A 20,623-nucleotide genomic window follows, 5' to 3' on the forward strand; every position below is an offset into this window, starting at 1 on the left:
AAGGGGGGGGTTAGATAGGGGGTGGAGTCCCAGGGGGTGGTTAGGGGTGGGGAGGTCCCGGGAGGGGGTGGACAGGGGACAAGGAGCAGAGGGGTTGGATGGGTCGGGGATTTTGAGGGGGGCAGTCAGGAGGTGGGAAGTGGGAGGGGGCAGATAGGGGGTGGGGGCCAGGCTGTTTGGGGAGGCACAGCCTTCCCTACCCGGCCCTGCATACAGTTTTGCAACACTAATATGGCCCTTGGGTCAAAAAAGTTTGCCCATCCCGATCTAAAGCAAAGAAAATCCTGCTTTCCCGATCCCCACACTCCCTTTTCCTTCAAGGTAACATATTCTGTCAACCTCTTGAAACATACACATAAATTATATAGCCTGAGCATTATCGCTGATACATTTTTTCACTCTTATTTTTATAGTAAATGTAATGAGGTCATGAAAAATGTTCACTTTAAGTAAGGGCTCACCAGCCTGAAATGGTTGAGAAACACTGGCCTAGGGGATGGGAATGAAAGATGCCGCATCAAGGACATTATGGAAGTGGGACCCCCAGAGAGCCCAGAGGACTGGCTCCAGACTTACAGAAAGTACAGAGATTTCAACCCCACAAAAGTCGCTGGGAGGATCTTGGCAATTCTGTTGTTATCCAGCATTCTGGAATGAGAAGAGGGAAAGGTCGTGACCCAGAAGAATAGACTTTAGACACAGAGGCAACTCCACAGGAACAAAGTTGGGGCTCTACTAGTTTAGGAAGGAGAGACTGTCTCACAGGCTTACATTTAACTCTAAATTGTCCCTGTGGGAGGTAGTTTCTTCCCTTTCTCCCTGACAGCAGAAATTCAAGTAACATCAGCTTTCTCCTCTCCTTCACTGCCTGGTCCCTCCCGCATCCATCTTTGTCCCCCACGCCCAAGCCAGAGGAGATGAGTACATAGACCACCCCTTTGAATTTCCACCCAGAGCATTCCGGCTAATGTGCTTGCTGGCTTCTTTCACAAGCAGGGGGCTGCTGGATTTTTTTTCTTTTGCTACAAGAATAAATGCTAAATTAAAAGTCCACTTGGGGAATTTGAGATTTAAGGGCACATCCAGCTCCCCTGAAGATTTTGTGGCTGATTGAGTGAGCTGCTCCTCAGGTTTTTTCTAGGCTATTTAAGGGAGAGGTTGGTTGATCATGTGGCAAATGAGGAGGACAGGATTCTGAAGGGCTGGGAGCCTGGGAAGTTCTCTCTCCAGGCTGAGCTAAGCTCAGTAAGGCAGCCATCTTGCAGAGCAGACATTATTGTTCCACTTCGCGAGTGATCCCTGTATGGGCTCCATATGCAGCATCACAGACCCGACGAAGAACTGCCTGGGTGATAGGAGATAGAACTTCCCAGCACTTCAGAGTCCCATCCTCATAATTTGCCACATGATCAACCAACCTCTCCCTTAAATTGCCTAGGAAAAAACCTGAGGAGCAGCTCACTCAGGGTGGTCCAGAGTGCCAATCCACCACAAAATCTTTGTGAGGAGCCAGACGTGCATATGCACATACCCTGCCATGCCTGATCAGACCAGTATTTGGTCCACCTAGGCCAGTATCCTGTCTCCAGTAGCAGCCAGCAATGGATGCTTCAGAATGTGCAAGAAATCCCATGTGGGCAATTATGGAGTAACCTGCCCAGAGAGAATGTTTCTTCCTAACTCCACAAGTTACCGGTTGTTTTATGCCCTGTTGCAGGAGGGTTTATATCTCTGATATGCTTAATCCTGTCTAATATCACTGTGATGTTCTCCTTATCCATATAGAGGTCTAATCCACATAGGAATCTTGCTAAGTTCTTGGCCTCAACGACATCGTGTGGTGTGGGCAGAGACAACTGCCCAGCCTAATGAATCCCACTGTTCGAGGATTATCCCTGATATTCAGGCAAACCTGGCCTTAAACTCAATTCCATCCCCTTACTCCTCATTGGACCCCTGGGGGCCACCCAATGGAAAGAGGCACTTACAGCCATTCAAGATTATGCAGATCCTGGAAGACTCTTGGCTTCAGCTCAGTGATGTTATTGTGACTCAGGAACCTGGAATTGTTAAAGAGAAGAGAAGAAAAGTGACCGTGAGTTGATGCTGTTGGTTAAACTGGTTTTTATTTATCATCCATTCCCCCCCCAGCAGCTCCCCTCAGCCTTATTTTAGGGGTGCGAATGGGGATATCCTCAAGTCATCTGCATTTTGCAGGGGCAAGCCTGATTTGGAATGAATGATGTGGGGAGGGGAACATGAGAAAGAAACATTGATAAGAGCCAGAAGTCCTCCCTCCCCCAGAACATGGTGCTCTAATTTCAAACATCGTTCTTGCTGGGGATGGTGGGTTCAGCCATGTGTGCTGCTAGCCCACGTGTGTCCAGACTGCATTCATTCTGTGCTAAGGGGGCTGAAACACGGAGACTGTCAATAGCCCCCTCTCCCCCGCGACCCACAACACGAAAACCTTTTACTCACAGCATTTTAAGCTTGAAAAGTCCAGCAAAAGCATGGGGCATTATTGACTGGATTTCGTTGTACTGTAAGAGGCTGTTTACAAACAGAACAGAAATATCTCAGGGTTAATAGGGTTTCCACAGTGCTCCCAGCCCCTCCTGGTCCCCAGGAATGAAAAAAACCTGTGTCACTTCTGCACAGAAGTACAGAGCGCTAGGAGCCCAGCCCACTGCTCAGAGAGATCAGGACTAAGAAATGAAACAGTCTCTTGCACAGCAATGTACCCCACTCCCATCCCCAGGAGCCCAGGGAGTGAGAGACCAGCACTGGGAATGGACCACAGTGAAGGGGAAGATGTTTTTATGAATAAAAAATACAGGACTGGCAGTCAGGAGTTGGGGGCTTGAGTCCTGGCCCTGCTAACAGACTTTCTGTGCAACTTTGGGAAAATCACTTCCGTGTTCTCTGCCTCAGTTTTCCCATCTGAGGGGAGTGAAGATGAAAGAACAAATAAATGCTTGGAAACCATTAATGGCAGCTCTGAGATCCTGGTGCACTAGAGACAAGCATGGCACTACTATTATTATTACAAGCAAGGACGCTAGGCTGGGATCCAACCTGACAGAACAAAATCTGTTCTGAGTGATCTCAGATCATAAACCCACCAACATGTTAGGCTGGAAATATCTTGTTTACCCAAGTGAAATGACTTGTAGAAATGTCTTCCAGGACAGAGAGCTATTTGTTGTTCTCCCCTCTGTCATTTAACAGCCATGCTGGACTCTGAACCTCCCAGACCCCATGTTAGGTGAGCAAAAAGGTCACTTTGATTCCTCACCCCCCACGTAGCACATTATAATGGAAGCAGTGCAGGGAGGGCCCATGATATCTATGACAGATACCCACTGACTTCAGTGGGCACTGGCTCAGACCACATACGAAGCACTGACAGAGCCAGCTAACCATGGCTCAGTGATAACTAACTAAGGAACAATTGTAAACAAGGGCTTACCCAACCCTCCCGTTTTCTCTGCTCCTCTGACTCTGAAGCCGAACGCTCAAGAGGTGTGATGGTGGATTATTAAAATGAGAAAAGCCGCAGCCTCTGAGGTCACTGGGCCCTGCCAGGCTGAAGAAGTCAAGGTCATCATCTCTCGCCTAGCCAAACTGGCCCTGCATAATAGGGGCTTATTCTTTTAAATGTGGTGCTGCTGACTCAGCAAATGTGCTACTCTTCCTTCCTCCCTCCCCCTCCCCCACCCCCGCGCCCTTGTCGATGATCCAGCCGCTCTGAGGGGGTGATACTTACAGCTTCTCCAGACTTCTGTACATGATAAACTGGTTGTCCCACAGTGAGTGGATTTTATTAGTCTTCAGATCCCTAGGGAGGGGTGGAAAGAAAAATCAGGGACCATGGATCAGGAAGTACGTCATGAACAATTAAGAAATGCAGGTCTCTTTACTCCCACTAGCCTCCCTCCAGTTAAAGTCCCCTCTTCCTATCTTATCTGAGTAACGTGTGTGAGACCTGCGGCCTCTTTGCTATCCGTTACTGATCGCATTTGCCAACAGCACTTCTTGAATTGCCGGCATCATTTTTAACATCTGAGGGTTTTGAGTGCTGCAACCCTCTCCTGTGTGCCCCCTCCCCCCCCATTCCAGTAGGCAAATGGCGTTTGCATGCTCAGACTGAGTAGCCAGGCTCGTTCTGCCATCTGTGCATGCCGCTCAGATGCCAAAATGCTGCATGGCCCCAAATATCGGACATGCCAATTTTTTAGGCAAGGTTTACAGCCCCTGGTAGAGCTGTGTAATACCTGCAGCGCATTCATCCTTGGAAGAAAGGGGCTAGAGAAATGCAAAGGGTCTATTATTTAATGCCAGGGAAAGACAACAACTCAGTACAAAGAAACGGATGGGAAATTCATTCAGTTTGATGTCAAAATCTTCTTCTTGCCTTCACAGCAAGCACTTTGCAGTTAGGCTAATCTGCGGAGTAAAGCCTGGGGCTCTGGCCCAAAGGGTCACAGTTTACCAGCATCTCTCCAGCTATTAGTGGCTTAGACCTCTCTAGCCTGATTGGCACAGAGCACCTGGCAGCAGCATCTCCAGCATTAGAATGCAGCCTCCTGGGTTTAATCATAGAGGATTAGGGAAAAACTGAGATTTGAGCATCTGGGGCATCCTTAATCTAAGAGATAAAGGTCTCCTTGTGATAATCCCAGACTCAGTTTGCTAGATAACACAAATTTCTCCGCATTATCACCCTTGGAACTAGCTTCCTCTGCAGCCTTACCACTAGGTGGCACTACCCCCTTGATGATTGATGCTATGCAGCACAGTCAGGTTAAAAATGGGAATCACCAGGGCGAATTTCCCACTGGCTCCAATTTTGCAAAGAAAGGGACACATTTACCCCATGGTGGCCCCTGTTACTCACAGCTTCGTCACGTTGGAGGAGACCCAGGGGACGGTGTGCAAGTTCTGGCTGGTGCAGTCTATCGCCCTTCCCGAGCACTGGCATTCCTTTGGGAACTGGTCGAGCACTGGGGACACACACAAGGGAAACAGTGAGACTGAAGACCGACAGGATCTCAGTGTGTGGCTGGGCAGGTGAGCAGATAAAAGGACACACTGGTGCACAGAGAGGGGTCAGGGCTGGCTGGATATGTCGGGGTCAAAGCGGCAGGGGACGGCAGACACACTCCTAAAGAGCAATGCGGGGGCAGTGGAAGAATGGAAGAGGTGATGAGAGGAGAGGCAGGGTGTGTGAAGGGAGAGGAGACAGAAGGGGAGAGATGCTTTCTTGAACTTCTCAGGTCTGGGCTGGGAATCTGGCAGGGCCTGCCTTGGTTGGGGTATTTCAGCACATCCAGGCCTGGACAGAACCAGGAAGACCAAAAAAGCAGATTCACCCTGGTGGGAGTGAGGGAGGGTGAGTTGAACTCCCCCAAACCTGAGCAATTTTGGGTGGGGCTCCAGGGTGAGATTTTACCAACTTCCCAGGATCCCACCTTTAGGGCTGGTTCAAACCTCACAGGGTCACGAGGTAGCACCTTTGCCATGCAGGGGCGACCCTATCCCACTCCAGAGGGAGGGGCGTGAGAGAGGGGAGTGAAAGAGAGGGATGATGAGAGGGGAAAGGGGGCAGAGAGAGCACAAAAGGGGAGGAAGGGGGGGAGACAGGAGGGCTTGAGCAGTAGCATGGGGAGGCTGGGGAAGACACAGTAGAAGAGGAGGGAATACAACGCCAGCCCCAGGAATGGAAGTACTCACCACAGACTGGGGTCTCCTCTTCCTCAGTGGCTCTGCTGCCCTTGGTCTGCTGCATGTCATCCAAGATCTGCAGCCACCCGCTATTATCCACTAGAAAAGAGAAGGCAGAAGTCATGCGGGTTTGTCCGCCCCCGCAGACTCACTCACTGCTCCTCCCCATGCCCAGCCTCCCCCAGGCTCGCCCACCCCCACTCTGATTCCTGATCTTAGCACTGGGAACCACGCGCCGCTTGCTCAAGAGACATTTACCTCAGTGCTGGGCCTGAACCAAACGCCTAGATCAGAAGACCCCTGAACTGGGAGGGAGGGAATTCAGAATCTGAACTGAAGCTGCTTCTTGCCGTTGGAGCCCAGTTTTATAAGCCTTAGATCCGACTCCCCTGAAACATGGGGTGTTCAAAACCTGGATCCAGGCCCATGTTTGGTGACTTCGGTCCATCTCTAGTTTACGTTAGCTCCTGCCCACTGCCTCTTTGACTCTCTACTGTGTTCTGACAGGATATTCCTCTTCTGCTGGGTCTTACATTCCTACATTTAAGGCTGGGGTGATCTCCGTCTGACAACCCCTTACCTAGACATCTCTGTCATTATTAGAAAGGCAGAGGAAATTGTACTCTCCCAGTAAGAGGTTTATACCTTCAGTGTTAGCTGCAAGGCAGACAGGTAACCATAAGTGACCCTTAAAGTCCGCCCCTGTGTTCATGTTCCCAGAATCCCCCTGAATATATTGGTGGTTCTGGATCAGGGATTTCCAGGTCCACCTGGTTTATTAACTACAGGGCATCTGCCTTTGGTCTGGCGGCCAGGAGAAATGGAAAGAGGGGGCAGGCTGTGAGGGTAGCTGATTACCGCAGTTCTCTTCGTCGGCTCCGTTGTCGCAGTCCTTCTCTCCGTTGCAGTGCAGGAGCTGGGGTAAACAGACAGACAGGTTGCCACAGGGGAACTGTCCCAAAGGGCAGGAATAGCTGTCCAGCCTGGAATGAACCAGAAGAGACTCTGCCAAAGGAAAGCAAGACACAGTCAAAAAGCATCCGTGAACAGGCCAGTCCCCTGTCCCTGCCTGCGGCTGGTTTAAGACCCACCTCTCACCCTTGGCTTACTCGTGCTGACCTTGCCAGGACATGGTAACCTATCACTGTCTGGTACCCTGTTACTGCACCTTAGCCCAGTCCCATCTGGCATGACTTATCAGTGAGATTCTATCAACACCAGTCCATCTGGACCATGCTCCTTGATTGTTCAGATGTCTCCCAGTGCTCTGGCAGGGTCTGAGACCTGCAAAGAAGAGACATGCCCTGACACTGTAAGAGCATGAAGAGATGTCTCACCACAGCCAAGAGACATTTCCCCTCCTCCCTCTCAAATGAGAGAACAGGAAACAGAAGCAGTAGTAAATTCTGCACCTCCATCCGACGATTCCATCTGGGACAGTGGAGGCATCTCAGAAAACGCTTGCAGAAAAATCATCATTATAAAAAGAATCCAGCACCACAGGTCAGCAGTGACGGCAAGATGTGCCCATCAAATGGCTGTTTTGTGGCCGATGTAAAAGACATGCCACAAAATCACCAGGACAGTTAATGCTAATAGGTGCTGCTATTAAACCGGATTATTGCTATTTACTGAGGACCATACAGCTTGCTGCTGTACATTATGTAAGGGGAGAGCTGGTTCTTGTAGTACAAAGCTCACAGTGGCACTATGTTCGATACAGACACAGACACATGGTCTCCTCTTGTAACTTGGTTAATTTCATTTTTAAATCCTCATTATCTGCTGAGTGAATGACCCTTGAAATGCCTGACAGAAGAGGGGTGAGGTCCAGGAGGGATTTGGTTGGTCATTGAGGCTGAAGTCCCCTAGGCACATTGAGGGGGATGAGGAAGGGGAGCCATGCTGTGCCTGCTCTGAGGAGAAATCGAGGCCATTGGTCTCCAGGACTGTCAATCCAGCATCTTTCCCCACCACAAGAAAACTACAAAGGAGGACACGAAACGCAACACTGACTTCTCGCCTGCATGTCCCAGCTGGTCCAAAGTGTCCTCCCTCTGGGCTTCGGGTGTCAGGACTGCTCCACAGGACGTGGGCCATGCTCAGTGGGGTATGTGTGAGGTGACGGGGGCCAGCGACAATCAAGAGAAGGCCCTTCAGGCAGAAGGTCACTATCAGTCCTACTCTGTTTGGAGCTGAAACCCACTTATGTTCCAAGGGGGAGTAAAATAACTCCTGCTGGGTTAGACATCAGATCTCCAGGGCTGGCCAGGTTACTTTCAGCCGACACTGGGTCACTCCCCAGTGAGACACAAAGGAGTTGAAGATCTATTAGACTGTGAAATGGTGGCTGCTGTACACCCTTTAGGTCACTGAAAATCAGACTGGAGAATAGACTGTTGGGGCCAAACCTGCACTGGCCCGGGGGCTGGACTAGATGGGACCTCAGCAGAGGAGCAGGAGGTGGCTTGACTCACACTGGCTGCTCCTCTAAGATGGCAGCAACCTCAGGAAAAGGTGTAGAGGGACCCTCTGGTGTGGGGAGTTACAGCCTCTTCTCTGGAGTGGTTCAAGGTGGCACGGCAGAGAGGCAGCTTGGTGTACAGGCAGAACTGGGAACAGGAGGTCTTTCCATGGAGTTACGTACGCCAAGGAAAGCAGAAGAGACTCAGACACATTATTAACTACAGTATAACAAACCAGCTCCATAGCCCTCTGGAAAAGCCACCCTCCCCTGAGGTGCAGTTCACTCCCTGTGATAATTAGCCCCACTAACTTAAACCTCTACTTTGCTGAGCCGTTTCCGTCAGGCAGGCTCTGAAATGTCAATCAGAGCTTCAAAGCACCCCAGCCACTCAGCTCTGTTCATTAATATCCTACAATTATGTGTGTCAAAAGCATTCTCCAGATCAAGCAAAATGTTTCCATGCACTCGCCTTTGATCAGGGCCCGAGGAAGCTGTCGCAGTCTATGGCTGTGACAGAACAGTGTGAACAGCCCGGGCTTGTCATTCAAGGTTTTCTGCTGCTGCTAACATTCCCACGGATAGCGGCTGACGATCTGTGTTTAACATTGAAGTCGCATCTATTAGCTGATTTCATAATGTGGGGCAGTGAGTGTCATTTCTACCACTCACCATTTCACCTGGCAATGGATGTGCTTTGGGTGGTTGGGTCATTTCTCCTCTCCCCTCCCCCGTCCCCGAGTCCCACGGATTCAACTGGTACATTTTACTGAGACGATTATGACCCCAGAGGCAAGCTGTAATAGAAAGAAGAGGAACGTGGATACAGGACTGGCAGCAGGTTCAGGGGTAAGTGATGACACATGGTATAAGTCGGTGTCGAAGCCGGCACTGAGTCCCTGCCCCAAGCAGCTTGCAGTTTAGCTTAGACAGTGACAGTCCAAACAGTCAGAGGTGGGAGAGAGGCATCAGTCACAGTCGACGTTGGCCCGTGGGGGAAGGCAAGGGGAAGGAATTTTAAAGGGAGATCTGTGAGTCTCAAAGAGGAGCTGCAGGAGAAGACTGTTCCAAGTGTAGGGGCACGTGGGCGGTCTCTATACGGGGGACAGGATGCAATAGAAGCACAGACAGCCTGCTATGTGCTTGGAAAGCTGCCACAGCGGCAGGATAGCAGAGAGGGGGGTGACCCTTTCCTCCCTTCCAAGTGACCCTCTGAACATGGCTTTATTCTGGGTCAGTCACAGGGTTATCAGATTCCTAGGGGCTAACAGAATTTCTCCTATTGGTGGTGAGGGGAGTTGGGTTTTTCAGCAGGAGTCACTGATTGAACTCTTAGGCAGCAAAGATCCCAGTTTCTTGCCATGCCACTGACCTCAGTGACCAGGGAAAAGCATAGCGTGCGCTAGAGCCACAGAATTGATTCTAACCAGAACGGTCCTTCCGTGAAGCACAGACATCTCTTAGGGTTTGGCCCATTTCTAGAGAGGTGCTCCAGAGGACAAGGAAAAGGAGCGGCTGGAACTCAAAGCAGTTTGCAGACAGGCTATACCCTAGAAGCTTCCTCTGATTTACTACGCCCGTGGCTAACTACAGCAGGGAGCACACAATATGCACAGTGACGTTATTTATAGTGCAAAATAGCACCCAAAAGCTGCTACACCCTGGACAGACGCAGTCCCTAGCCTGAACAGTTTACAGTCTCATGGTTTGTCTTACCCAAAGGCTCAGCTGCATGAATGCCCTGTCTTTTCACAGGCTGATGCTGCCTGGATCGGAAGTATTTTTCCACATTAACCTAGCATTTCAGCAGCCTCTCCATAACAACTAGTTGGAGCAGCAAATCAGCAAACCCTGGCCGGGTCCCCAGCCGTATATCGTCCACATGGGCCCTGGGGACCCGTTAACCTTTTATCAGATTTATTGATGCATCTGGGACATTTGTTCTGAGGGAAACATGGGCCCAAAATGCCTGCAACACCCGCTGGAGCTAATCAACATGATTAAAAGTGTTTAATATTTGGAGCAGCAATAGATTTTGAATCCATGAATCTTTCCCTAAAAACTGGAGCTTTCCCAAAAGCCGCTGGAGAGAGCTACATCCATCCTAGGCCATAAAACTGATCCGAACAACATTTCTAACAGCAACAACCCGTGCTTGTCCTCCTTGCTGCATCTTAAGTTACAACACAGAACCATTTGTGGGCAAAGTTGCAAATTCTAAGAACTGTTCTAGGTAGAGCATGGGCACTTCAGGCATGTTCCAGAACCTGAGAATTCATCCACCAGTTGGGATCAAACAGAACGCCCCCACACCGCCGCCCCAAGCTCTTTCTTTCCCATTTTGAAGGCAGCATCTGACGTTAGCTGGGGAGTATTCAGTATCACACGTCAATGTCTGGGCATCTCCAACAGCTGGGTCTGCTCTCCTTCCATCAGAGCTGGAGGCACCTCAGGATTCCATTACAGGCTCTGCCTGGGGTCAGTGTCTCCATTGCAGAGCTCTGAATATGTAGTTCTCTTATTTAAAGTGAATGTATTTATCTAGGCTCATATCAGACATCAAGATGCATCTGTCCTGAGCTCCAGACACCACCTCTGCCCCAAAAGCCTGGGGAGACAGATGGGTCTTGTATCCTGCCCTGAAAATCAGCAGGATCAAGCCATTTCAGCCAAAGCAAGGAGTCCGTTCCAAAGTGGAGGGCTCCTCACAGAGAACACTCTGCCATCAATTAGCCTCCTCTCTCCTATACCAAGGGGGTTCAAGTTTGAGCACCCCCAATGCCACAGAAGGAGAGAGCTGCCTCTGCAGCATACAAGTCTCAAGCTATTCAGGGGGCTTTGGAGGTAAACACAGACTGCACCTGGAAGCCAGCAGGCAGCAGCCAATGCTGACTCTGGAGCCCTTGTGCCATGTACTTCCAACGAAACAGACCACCGTCGCAGTCTGACGAAGTTCCCTATGTAGGCCACGTTGCAGCAGCGTAACATGGAGGAGACAAAGACATGGCTTTCGGTAGCAAAGTCCATGTCAATAGCATACTCCAGGCCAAACAAGGATGAAAAAAGCTATTTTGGTCACTGCAGCTCCACCAGCCTCTACTAGCAACGCTGGACCAACGATCACCCTAGACGGCAAACTCTGACCACACCTGGCAGACACACCTGGCAAAAGAAGGACTTCCCCTGCCAACCAACTCCACCACAGTTTTACCTGCATTGACTTCAGACATGTAGCTCTCATCCATGCCCTGGTCTCAGACACTGGGCAAGGCTTTCAATAGCACTGATTGGGTCAGATGAGCTGGAAATATAGCTGGGTGTCATCACATTTCCTCATCAGCCCTCCCAACAGCCCCATAAACTCATTGAACAGGAAGGGAGGCAAGGTGGAACCCAGTCCCCTTAGGGATGCTGAGCAATTGCTCATCACCAGCCATTGGGAACTTTCAGTAAGGAACGAACAGAGCCCCAAGATCATCCTTGTCCACTCCTGCTACTTTCTGCAGGAGTCTATAGCCTCCCTCAATGAACAGTATCAGAGGTAGAGCTAACAGTGACAGTATAGACATCTGCTTTTCCTACAACATGATGGTGAAAATCTACCAGACTGATAGCCCTGGAGACTGATGGTCCACAAAAGAAGTACAGCCCAGGTAGCAGCAGGGTAAGTGTCCCTCAACAGTGTGACCAGCAGGGTGAGAGGAGAGTTCAATCTCCATGGTTCAGTCAGTCCATAACTTCTGTACTAAACATGTCTACAAGGGAATCGAGAGATGTTATTTGTATTTTCAGTGACACAGATGCCTGCCCACTGGGAGATGGGCCGAGACTCACCGTTTATTTCATGGAGGGGATGGTCTAGCTGTCCAAGCACAGAACTGGGTGCCAGAATTCCTGAGTCCTAGGCTTGCCTCTGACTTAGGGGAAATCATTTCTCTCCAGAAAAGGGGTAATAATATTTCCCTCCCCCATAGGCAGACTGTGAAGGTTAATTCGCTAATGTTTAGAAAGGGCTTTGAGGTGAAAGGCTCCATGACTTACTGACAATCCTCAAACCTTCTCTGGTTCCTGATCCCGGAAATGAATGTGACGTGCTCTCCCAGCACGTTCTAATAGATCTTGAATTTCACATCCACAGAAATCCACTGGAGGCACCTTGATCAACCCCAGCTTTCCGGATCCCTTTCAGTCCCTGCTAATGACACCTCTGTACTAATCATTGGCTGTGACCGGCTGGGAGGCGAGTGTCAATCTGGGTAGAAGGGAACAAACTTATTTGGGGTCCCTCACTTAAGAGCCTGAGATACACTCATGGCTAGAACATCCAGAGTAGTTCCCACAGATTGAATCCAAGCTTAATGCACCGCCAAGTTTCCTTCAAATACAATGGAGGGTATTGGTTGCAAAAAATACTATTAAAGAGCAACAGGAAAAAACTGCAGTGGCCGATTACAGCCTTGTCCTCCTGGGGTTAAAACACTGCAATCACTGTGCAGAAGAAGCTTGAAAACATACAGATCGATACCTCATGAAACAGCATGACTGTGCCTCAGCTCTCTCTCACTATGAATGAAGCAAAGGTGTGTGTCACCTCTAGTTCAACGAGTTGGACAAAGAATATCTTTTCTCTTCTTACAATACAGCAGATGTAGAACAAACAGATGGTGCAAGAGTCGATGGATGAGTGGGGCAAGCATACTGTGTTGTGCTAAAGGTCTTCTTTTTCTTTTCATGGCACTAGAAGAACATCAGAGATTCCTAAAGATGCAAAGTTTCAAGATATCATCTCACCTTCTCTCTTGTTCTATAAAACACACTGATATCATCTAGAAAACCTTCCATCTCTCTCTCAAGTCAGTGCCCTCCTGTATCAAAGAATGGCTAGCAGTAAAGGTTCAATTTTCTAAGGATGTTCCCTACCCTTAAATGCAGAGGGGAACAATACTAGGGTTTGATTGCTAGCATAGGGCCCAATGCTAGAACTCTTACTAATGCATGTAGGCCCAGGGATTTAAATTCTTATGTGGTGCTTACATACCAAGGTGTTAGTCACCCTGGGAATACCATAGCTAGATTATAGACACAGACTTCCTGTGTGCGCTTGGGTAAGTCACTTAACCTTTCTGTGCTGCAGTTCTCCAGCTGTAAAAATGGAGATAATAGCACTTCCCTACCACACAGGGACATCGTGAGGATAAATACATTAAAGACGGTGAGGCACTCTGATAATGGGGGCCATATAAGTACCTCAGAGAGTCAGGATGTGTAATATCATGAATCACCAGGTGGACTACTGATTAAGGGCAATCTTACAAACTCTGTTGCACTCACTGTACAGGTAGTTAGATCTTGGAGAAATGTACAGTTTTAGCTGTGGAGAAGTTCTTTCTATATGCTGAACAGACCACCTGTAAATTTTAATTCTTGCCTGAATCTCTCTGATTTGAATAGTTTCTAGGTAAGCAGCTTCTGCCTTCAGGGAAACAAACACAAATATTGCATTTTGAGTTAAATTATTTGTGGGGAACACTCAAATTGTCTGGAACACTAGCTTACTCAGGGACACATCTTTGTCAGTGACAATCTGCTTCACGTACTTCAGATGATGCTTGCATGAACAGGCCAGATTCAACAGACTTCGCACTGTTGCTGGGCTGGGCAGCTGGCCACAATTTTGGGGGGGGGGGGGGGAATAAATGCAATCCATCATTGCTTCTGAAGCTAAAAGTTTGAAGTGAGCTGGAAAGGAAGCTTGAGCAGAGAGGTATGAGGACTCTGGAATATAGTCACAGAAATGGTTTTATATTGTAAAATGAGGAAACTCCCCCCAAAAGTCAAAACTGTTAATCACAGTTTTTCTTCTTCAAGAAACGACAGCCTCACCATTGAAGGTGCAACATGGGGTCTGGATCAACAGTCTTGGAAAGTTAGTAACAATCAGTAACAAAAAGCTTTGCTAAATGTATGTCTCAAATGGGGAATACTGCAAGAAGCTATTGCAAGATGCAAAACGTCACGTGTTAAAGCATTGGCTAAGGCAGACCCAAGTTCGGACAGCTCCCTTAATTTTCTGCAGCACCTGCCCACTTGTAGGGTTGGAGCCTGGAATAAAATTAAATGTAAGTCAGGTGGAAATGTAAGGGTCTCTTTCTAGTGGCTCTGGTGTGCTAATGTTTTTCATTAAAAGAGTTTTATTTTTACAATATAATTCATTCTACTTTCACAGACACAACGTCTCATTTTTATTTAATTTTGCACTGATGTTTATTACTGCCTAAGATCTGCCAACATCAAATATTTTAATAAATAAGACTGGATTAAAGAAATGCTGTGTGTACCTTTAAGCAAAAGAGCTGAATTGCTGCAATCCAGGTGTCAGGAAAGCAGACATTAAGGTAAAACAATTGCTCCACTTAAGGGCGATTGGTGAAGTATTAGCCTTAGATCAATAAGAGTTAGTAAGGAAGGAGGATATGCATGCTGTGCCCCAGGTAAATTTTACAGTTTTGCTCTCTTTGTCCCTTTGTTTAGTTCCCACCCTTTTATCTGTATAAATAAGATAGTTTGTGTCTTGCATGGTGCTCACATTATCTGGGTGTTATTAGCAGAGCGCTGTGCTAATAAAACAGAGTGGTCTGACAAACTGTGAGTCCTGAGTCTAACTTTGACAATTTGGAGGTTCCACCAAGATGGCAACCGTCTTCACTGGGGCTGTGTGATTCCTGACCGTTTTTGTAGGACGACCGTGACAGCCGGCACCTGGGCATTTGGCCCAAGCGGTCGTCCACCAGAACGGAAAGGCACACGACCACAGTGAAGTCTACGCCATCGAACCTGTTGGTTCCCACTCTGTTCTGGTAGGGATCCCGGGATCTGACATCAGGAATCTGGTCAGGTAATTATTTCTGTGTTTTGTCCGGACTGAGAACTGTCCTGTCTCTGTGTCTATCCGTTCTCCTGTGGAGTGTTTGAGTCTGGGTGCCGTCTCCGTCTGGGGATCGGCCGACTAAGGGGTTCCTGTCCCCGCGGTCTGAGTGAGTGGAATCTGCACAATCGCAGCCACACCGCACTTTGGGTAAAACCCTGGGTGTGAAAGCAAGGGCAATTGAGGCAGCAGCCTGTGGGCTCCTTTTGTGTGTTGCACCGGGCATCGCTCTGACGAACCTGAATTTCCGTCTTGTGTGATTGGTGTGTGAAGTCCTCCTTTATGGGTAACCAGACGTCTAAGTCGGGGCAGTTCCCTAAACGAATGCCGGCTCATTTTATGTATTTTAGGATGGGTCCAGACTCCTGTAAAAAGGGTCCAGACTCCTGTAAATTTCTGGAAAAATGGTCTAGGCTAACTCAGAGGGATCCCAAAACTCAGTGGCCACTGTTAAAATCTTGGAACAAAGACCGAGTGGACGTCTTAAAGGACAAACTTGGCCAACCTAAAACTAAATTGGCTAAAGGAGAGGTTAATTGTTTCATGCAGTGGTGGGAAGAGGCAAATCGTAGGTGGACAAAATCAAAACTCGCCTCTCTCAAATATTCAAATAATAAGTTAAAAGCTTTATTAAAAGCCTCCTCTCTCCCCCCACCAGACCGAGCGCTCCCCTTTACCCCGTTCTCAAAAAAACCAAAAACACCCCGGATCGATCCAACCCCTTTCATACTCCCATCTCATTGTAAAAAGGACAAAAAGCCCCTTGTTCTTCTCCCCTTTGTTGTCTGCCTCAGAAACTGATTCTTTAGTATTCCACTACCAATTCAGCAAGGAGGCTGGGCTCCTCAACAAGCCCCCACCCTTCCTGGTCCCTTTCCTTGAACATTTCTTTCAAATGTTCACTCACAAACGGTTCATTGAAAAAAGCAGGATCGGGCCCAGACAAGCAGGCAAGCAACAGATAAAAAAACAGGAGTACTTGTGGCACCTTAAAGACTAACAAATTTATTGTAGCATGAGCTTTCGTGAGCTCATCTGAATGAATGATGAATGAATGATGCATCTGAAGAAGTGAGCTTTAGCTCACGAAAGCTCATGCTACAATAAATTTGTTAGTCTTTAAGGTGCCACAAGTACTCCTGTTTTTTTTGCGGATACAGACTAACACGGCTGCTACTCTGCAACAGATAAAGAAACTGAAAAACAGGTTGGAAGCCCTGAGGGCATAGTGTTGGGAGTAAGAAAGCAGTAAGTGCAGGCATGAACCCCTGGAACAATACTCAAAATGGTGAAATCTGAGGTGATAAAGGTGTCATTTTGGGAGATAAACAAGTGATTTAAGGAAAGAGAGTGAAAAGTTAACTCTACAGAGGCTGGAGAGAATTAAGCAGTTAAATTTTGTGAAAATGTTAAAAAGGACCATGTTTAGAGAGAGAGAATTCTTGGTTTCTTTGCAGCCATTCTGAAGGGAAAATGGGCCCTTTTCCAAAAGAGTGCCTGTAAATAATCCAAATATATATACAGCTATGTAAAAACAAAGCAGTGTAAAGGAATGTCAAGGAAAAGAAAATGTGTATGTATCTATTTGTCTGTGAAAATATGTAAAGTTCTAAGAATCTAAACCAGCACATCTGGTTTGTAAAACTCCTGTTTTGTAAGTGTAAGATAAATTGGTTTTGTTTTTGTTTTTAATGCCACTAAAAATTCATCTGACTCTGTAATTCAGACTTGCAAAACTGACAGACCTTTTTGCAAGACACAGGTAATTAGTGTTGTTTGGCTTTGGGATTTAGCATTTAACCTTTAAGGGGTAAACTTGATTCTTTACAAAATTTAAAATATTTTTAAATAAAGACCAAGTCATGGCTGCAATAGGGCAGTCAAAATCAGGAGAATAGGGAGAGATTCTGGAGTCTTTTGGTTTGGTTGGTTGGTTTTTTTGTAACAACAGCAGATAAGAGCTGTAGTGAAAGAATAAGAAATTAACAGTGACCCTCTGAAGCAACAACAGAGGTGAGGTGCACAAAACAAAAAGAAGCAATGTTAAAAACACTGAGCCTTAAAATGGCTCTGTGTAAGTAGACTGTCACTTTGATAAGGGTACATGAAAACTCTGTAAGAACAAAAGAAACCGTTACACCTTATGTAAAAATCGATATGGCTAATGTTTTAAAAGTTATAGTATAGAAGGAATGTGCATTTTCCCTAGGACATGTGCAGTGTATATTGTAGAAAGGGGTAAAAGAAATACAAATGAAACATGCTACTGAATTAAAATCCTATTAGGGCTCCAAAAAGAGCCTCAATAGGCTGTGTTTTCTTTTTCAGATCCCTGTGTGTTAAGACAGAGTCTCTGAGCTCTGCTGATGGCTTTGAATCCAAAAGCCAAGCCTGTGTTGATGCAAATTACCTAACGGATAAAGAAAGGTGAGAACTGCCAGCACAGAAAAAAAAAAAAGCTGCAAATAAAGAACATATCTGGTCAGCAAACAAATTGCCTAAATAACAGGCATGGTATAACAAGATTCCTTTAATAGATTTGACGCTAATGTTATTGTTAATATTAAACATTGAAATAAATGTAATGTTAGTAAGTACCCCTGTAACAACGTATATCGTGTGTATGATTTTTGGAACAATCCTTTACGGTAATATGGTAATGATGCTTCTCAGCTATTACCTGTAACTAAACTTAAAGCTTAACACAGCAGGAAAAACATTACAAACTTGGTCTGCTATATAAGAGGAAAAGCTAAGGTACACCACCTCATGGATTTAATGACTAAACAGTGGGATAATTTCCCCATAACCCTTAAAAAGTAGAAGCTATTAAAACCTGGCCTGCCTATAGAACAAAAAAACACTGGAAAATATGGGGGTAATTCCTCTGTTTTGCCTGCAATCAGCAAGGGTATTTGTAAAAGAAAGGAATCTTTTAAGCAATAATCAATGCCACCCCGAAAGGGGTAGAAAAATGTTATTTTTGTCTTTCAGAAAATCAGAAAAAGCTAATACCAGCTACAGAATAACCTATTACAAAAACAAATGAAAGTAAAAAAAAAACATATTGCAATAGCTATGGAATGTACTGAAATGCAGATATTTAGAACATAAGATGTTTTGGGTAATATCAGAAAACATTAAGGTTTTGATGCATCTGTTAAAGCAAAGGAAAAGATCATTGTTTAATACCTATCAGTATAAATGGATGCAGTATGTCTACAGTATGGTGAGACCAAATTTGTTAAGTGAAGAAATTATTGTTAAAATCGCACACCAACAGGCTCTGGAAGCAAAGATATGGAAAGTTAGCCCACTCCCTAGATTGCACCTGGGATCTTTCTGGCTGCCCTGGATCTCAAGCCAGTGGGCTGGGGAGGAAGGGAAACTATTGGACACCAGAGGTTGTACCAAGTGGACTCCTCAAAAGTGGGTATGCTTATCCATGCCTGTTGCTCCAAAGCCCTGTAGTAAAGACATCTCACTAGGATCCTGTATGTGAGATAAAATGCATAACGAGACCAAAGTACTGTATAATGGACTCTTTGTATGTATTAATTCTTGGGGGAAAGTGTTTTAAAAGGATAAAAGTGTTAGCAACCCACCAGTAGACAAATGTAAATGTAATGTAAGTACTGTGTTTACCAATAATCACATTTACTATTTGACACAACCAAAAGAAAAAAAAAGTCTCAGCTTACTGTATGCACTGATTTAGTTGAGTTCTCTATCAATCTTGGCATTGAATGGCAAAAAAGTTACCAATCATCTGTTAAAAGGTAAAAAGGTAACATAGTTCCTAGAAAAAAACAATGTGGGAAATGGAACCATTCATATTATACATGCAAATGGGGACATGTTAAGAATTGCCACTGCAGAAAAACATAACAGCTTATCATTGGTATAACATATTTTCTGGATGGTCTCCCACAACTACTGGCATACTAATGATACTACCCCTAATTGTTTTTGGTTTTAAATTGTATGTGTTTAATTGAAATGTTTAAAATGTGCTGGTGGATAAAACAAATGTATGCAAAGCTAAAGCCACAGGCCCAAATCACCTCCCAGTATTTTCTATTATGTGGACTAAATAAGAAGTGACACTGGCGATTAATAATCTTAGTGCCAAAAGGGGGATATGTAGGAGCAGGATTTTATAATGTCCCATGAGAATTAATGTATAATTTGATTTCATCCTGCTAGCCAACCTTTTTGAATAGCAGAAAGAAATGACCCTCTGGGACTATGAGATTCCGTTTTCCCATATGCATTACAAATTGGGCCCTCTCTAACTCTTTGTTTTAAGATTTAATTAGTAAGAGACAGGATTCTCTATTGTGTCTATGTTAAGTAAATTAGAGAAACATTGAAGGCCTGGGTCTCAATGTAAATTGTCTTGGTTATTGATTGTAAAACTTAGCAAAGTTTAATTTACAATGACATTTTGCTTGATATAAAATACTGTTGTTTGTATTCTCAATCTGTTTGTGTGAATGAGGAATGTATGCATCAGGAAAAGATAAGGTGTGAAGGCCAATGTTATAACCAGAGTCAAGGAAAGAAGCAAAGAGACTTAAAGAACATCAAAGAATCATCAGGTACTGCTTACTACCCAGACGGCTGTTAAACTGTCTGGCATCGCAGAGTGGATACATGCTTCGCAGTGTAAGAATGCACCACCCCCAGCGAACCAATCATCACCTCAGGACCATGCAGAGTCAATTTTGACTCCAGAAGGAGACGTAGAGGAACCGCCTGCAATACCTTACAATCTACACTCTCGTAAAGGTTGCCAAGTATCAGAGGGGTAGCCGTGTTAGTCTGGTTCTGTAGAAGCAGCAAAGAATCCTGTGGCACCTTATAGACTAACAGACGTTTTGCAGCATGAGCTTTCGTGGGTGAATACCCACTTCTTCGGATGCAAGCAGTGGAGAAGCATCCGAAGGTTGCCAGAAGCAGACGACGACCTAAAGCAAGGCCAAAGAAGAAGCAGTAGCGAGCCTAGCACCTGCTGCCTGGTGGACGTAAAACCGTGACTGTGGTTTCCTCAGTTGAGGTTGTCAGAACCAGAAGGGTCCTGCCTCCAACATGCACCTCTGGTGGCACCTGTTTCTCGGCTGCTGGTGTCTTAAGGTCTGGGGAGTCCACAATGACAATTCTTTTATCCAGCAGCAAGTGTGGATAGCCCAGACCCTTAATATTTCTAAATGCTGGGTCTGCAGCCACATCCCAGCCCACTCTCAAACTGGTGTTCCTGTCCTGGCTATCCCACTCAATTCCCCAGACCTCACTGGAGGACCTTGTCCGTTTAACACAATATGGAACAGTAATAACACCTGGAAAGAGGCTATTGGCAGTTCCTTTATCCCACTTGGGGGAGTAATACACCATGCAAAAAGGCTCCTGAAGTTACAAGCAGTAGTTAAAATAATGGCAAATAAAACTGGAGAAAGTTTAAGAGCCCTGGCCAAAGAAACAGGGGCGAGCCGACAGATGACCCTCCA

The 20,623-nt window shown here is 46.3% G+C and overlaps 1 protein-coding gene across 1 annotated transcript in view; it reads right to left on the reverse strand.

Annotated features, from left to right (window-relative positions):
* Nucleotides 1-12,504, reverse strand: part of LOC123377528 (relaxin receptor 1-like) — a 36,950-nt gene extending 24,446 nt beyond the window's left edge. The window contains exons 1-9 of the mRNA XM_045030564.1: nt 12,482-12,504; nt 11,795-11,931; nt 6,586-6,732; nt 5,737-5,826; nt 4,901-5,006; nt 3,770-3,841; nt 2,482-2,553; nt 1,989-2,060; nt 577-648 (exon numbers count right to left, since the gene is read on the reverse strand). Coding sequence (XP_044886499.1) covers nt 577-648; nt 1,989-2,060; nt 2,482-2,553; nt 3,770-3,841; nt 4,901-5,006; nt 5,737-5,826; nt 6,586-6,732; nt 11,795-11,931; nt 12,482-12,504 — 791 coding nt within the window. The remainder of the gene's footprint in view (nt 1-576; nt 649-1,988; nt 2,061-2,481; nt 2,554-3,769; nt 3,842-4,900; nt 5,007-5,736; nt 5,827-6,585; nt 6,733-11,794; nt 11,932-12,481) is intronic.
* Nucleotides 12,505-20,623: the final 8,119 nt, after the last annotated feature.

Source organism: Mauremys mutica, chromosome 9 (assembly GCF_020497125.1).
Source record: "Mauremys mutica isolate MM-2020 ecotype Southern chromosome 9, ASM2049712v1, whole genome shotgun sequence".
NCBI lineage: Eukaryota > Metazoa > Chordata > Testudines > Geoemydidae > Mauremys > Mauremys mutica.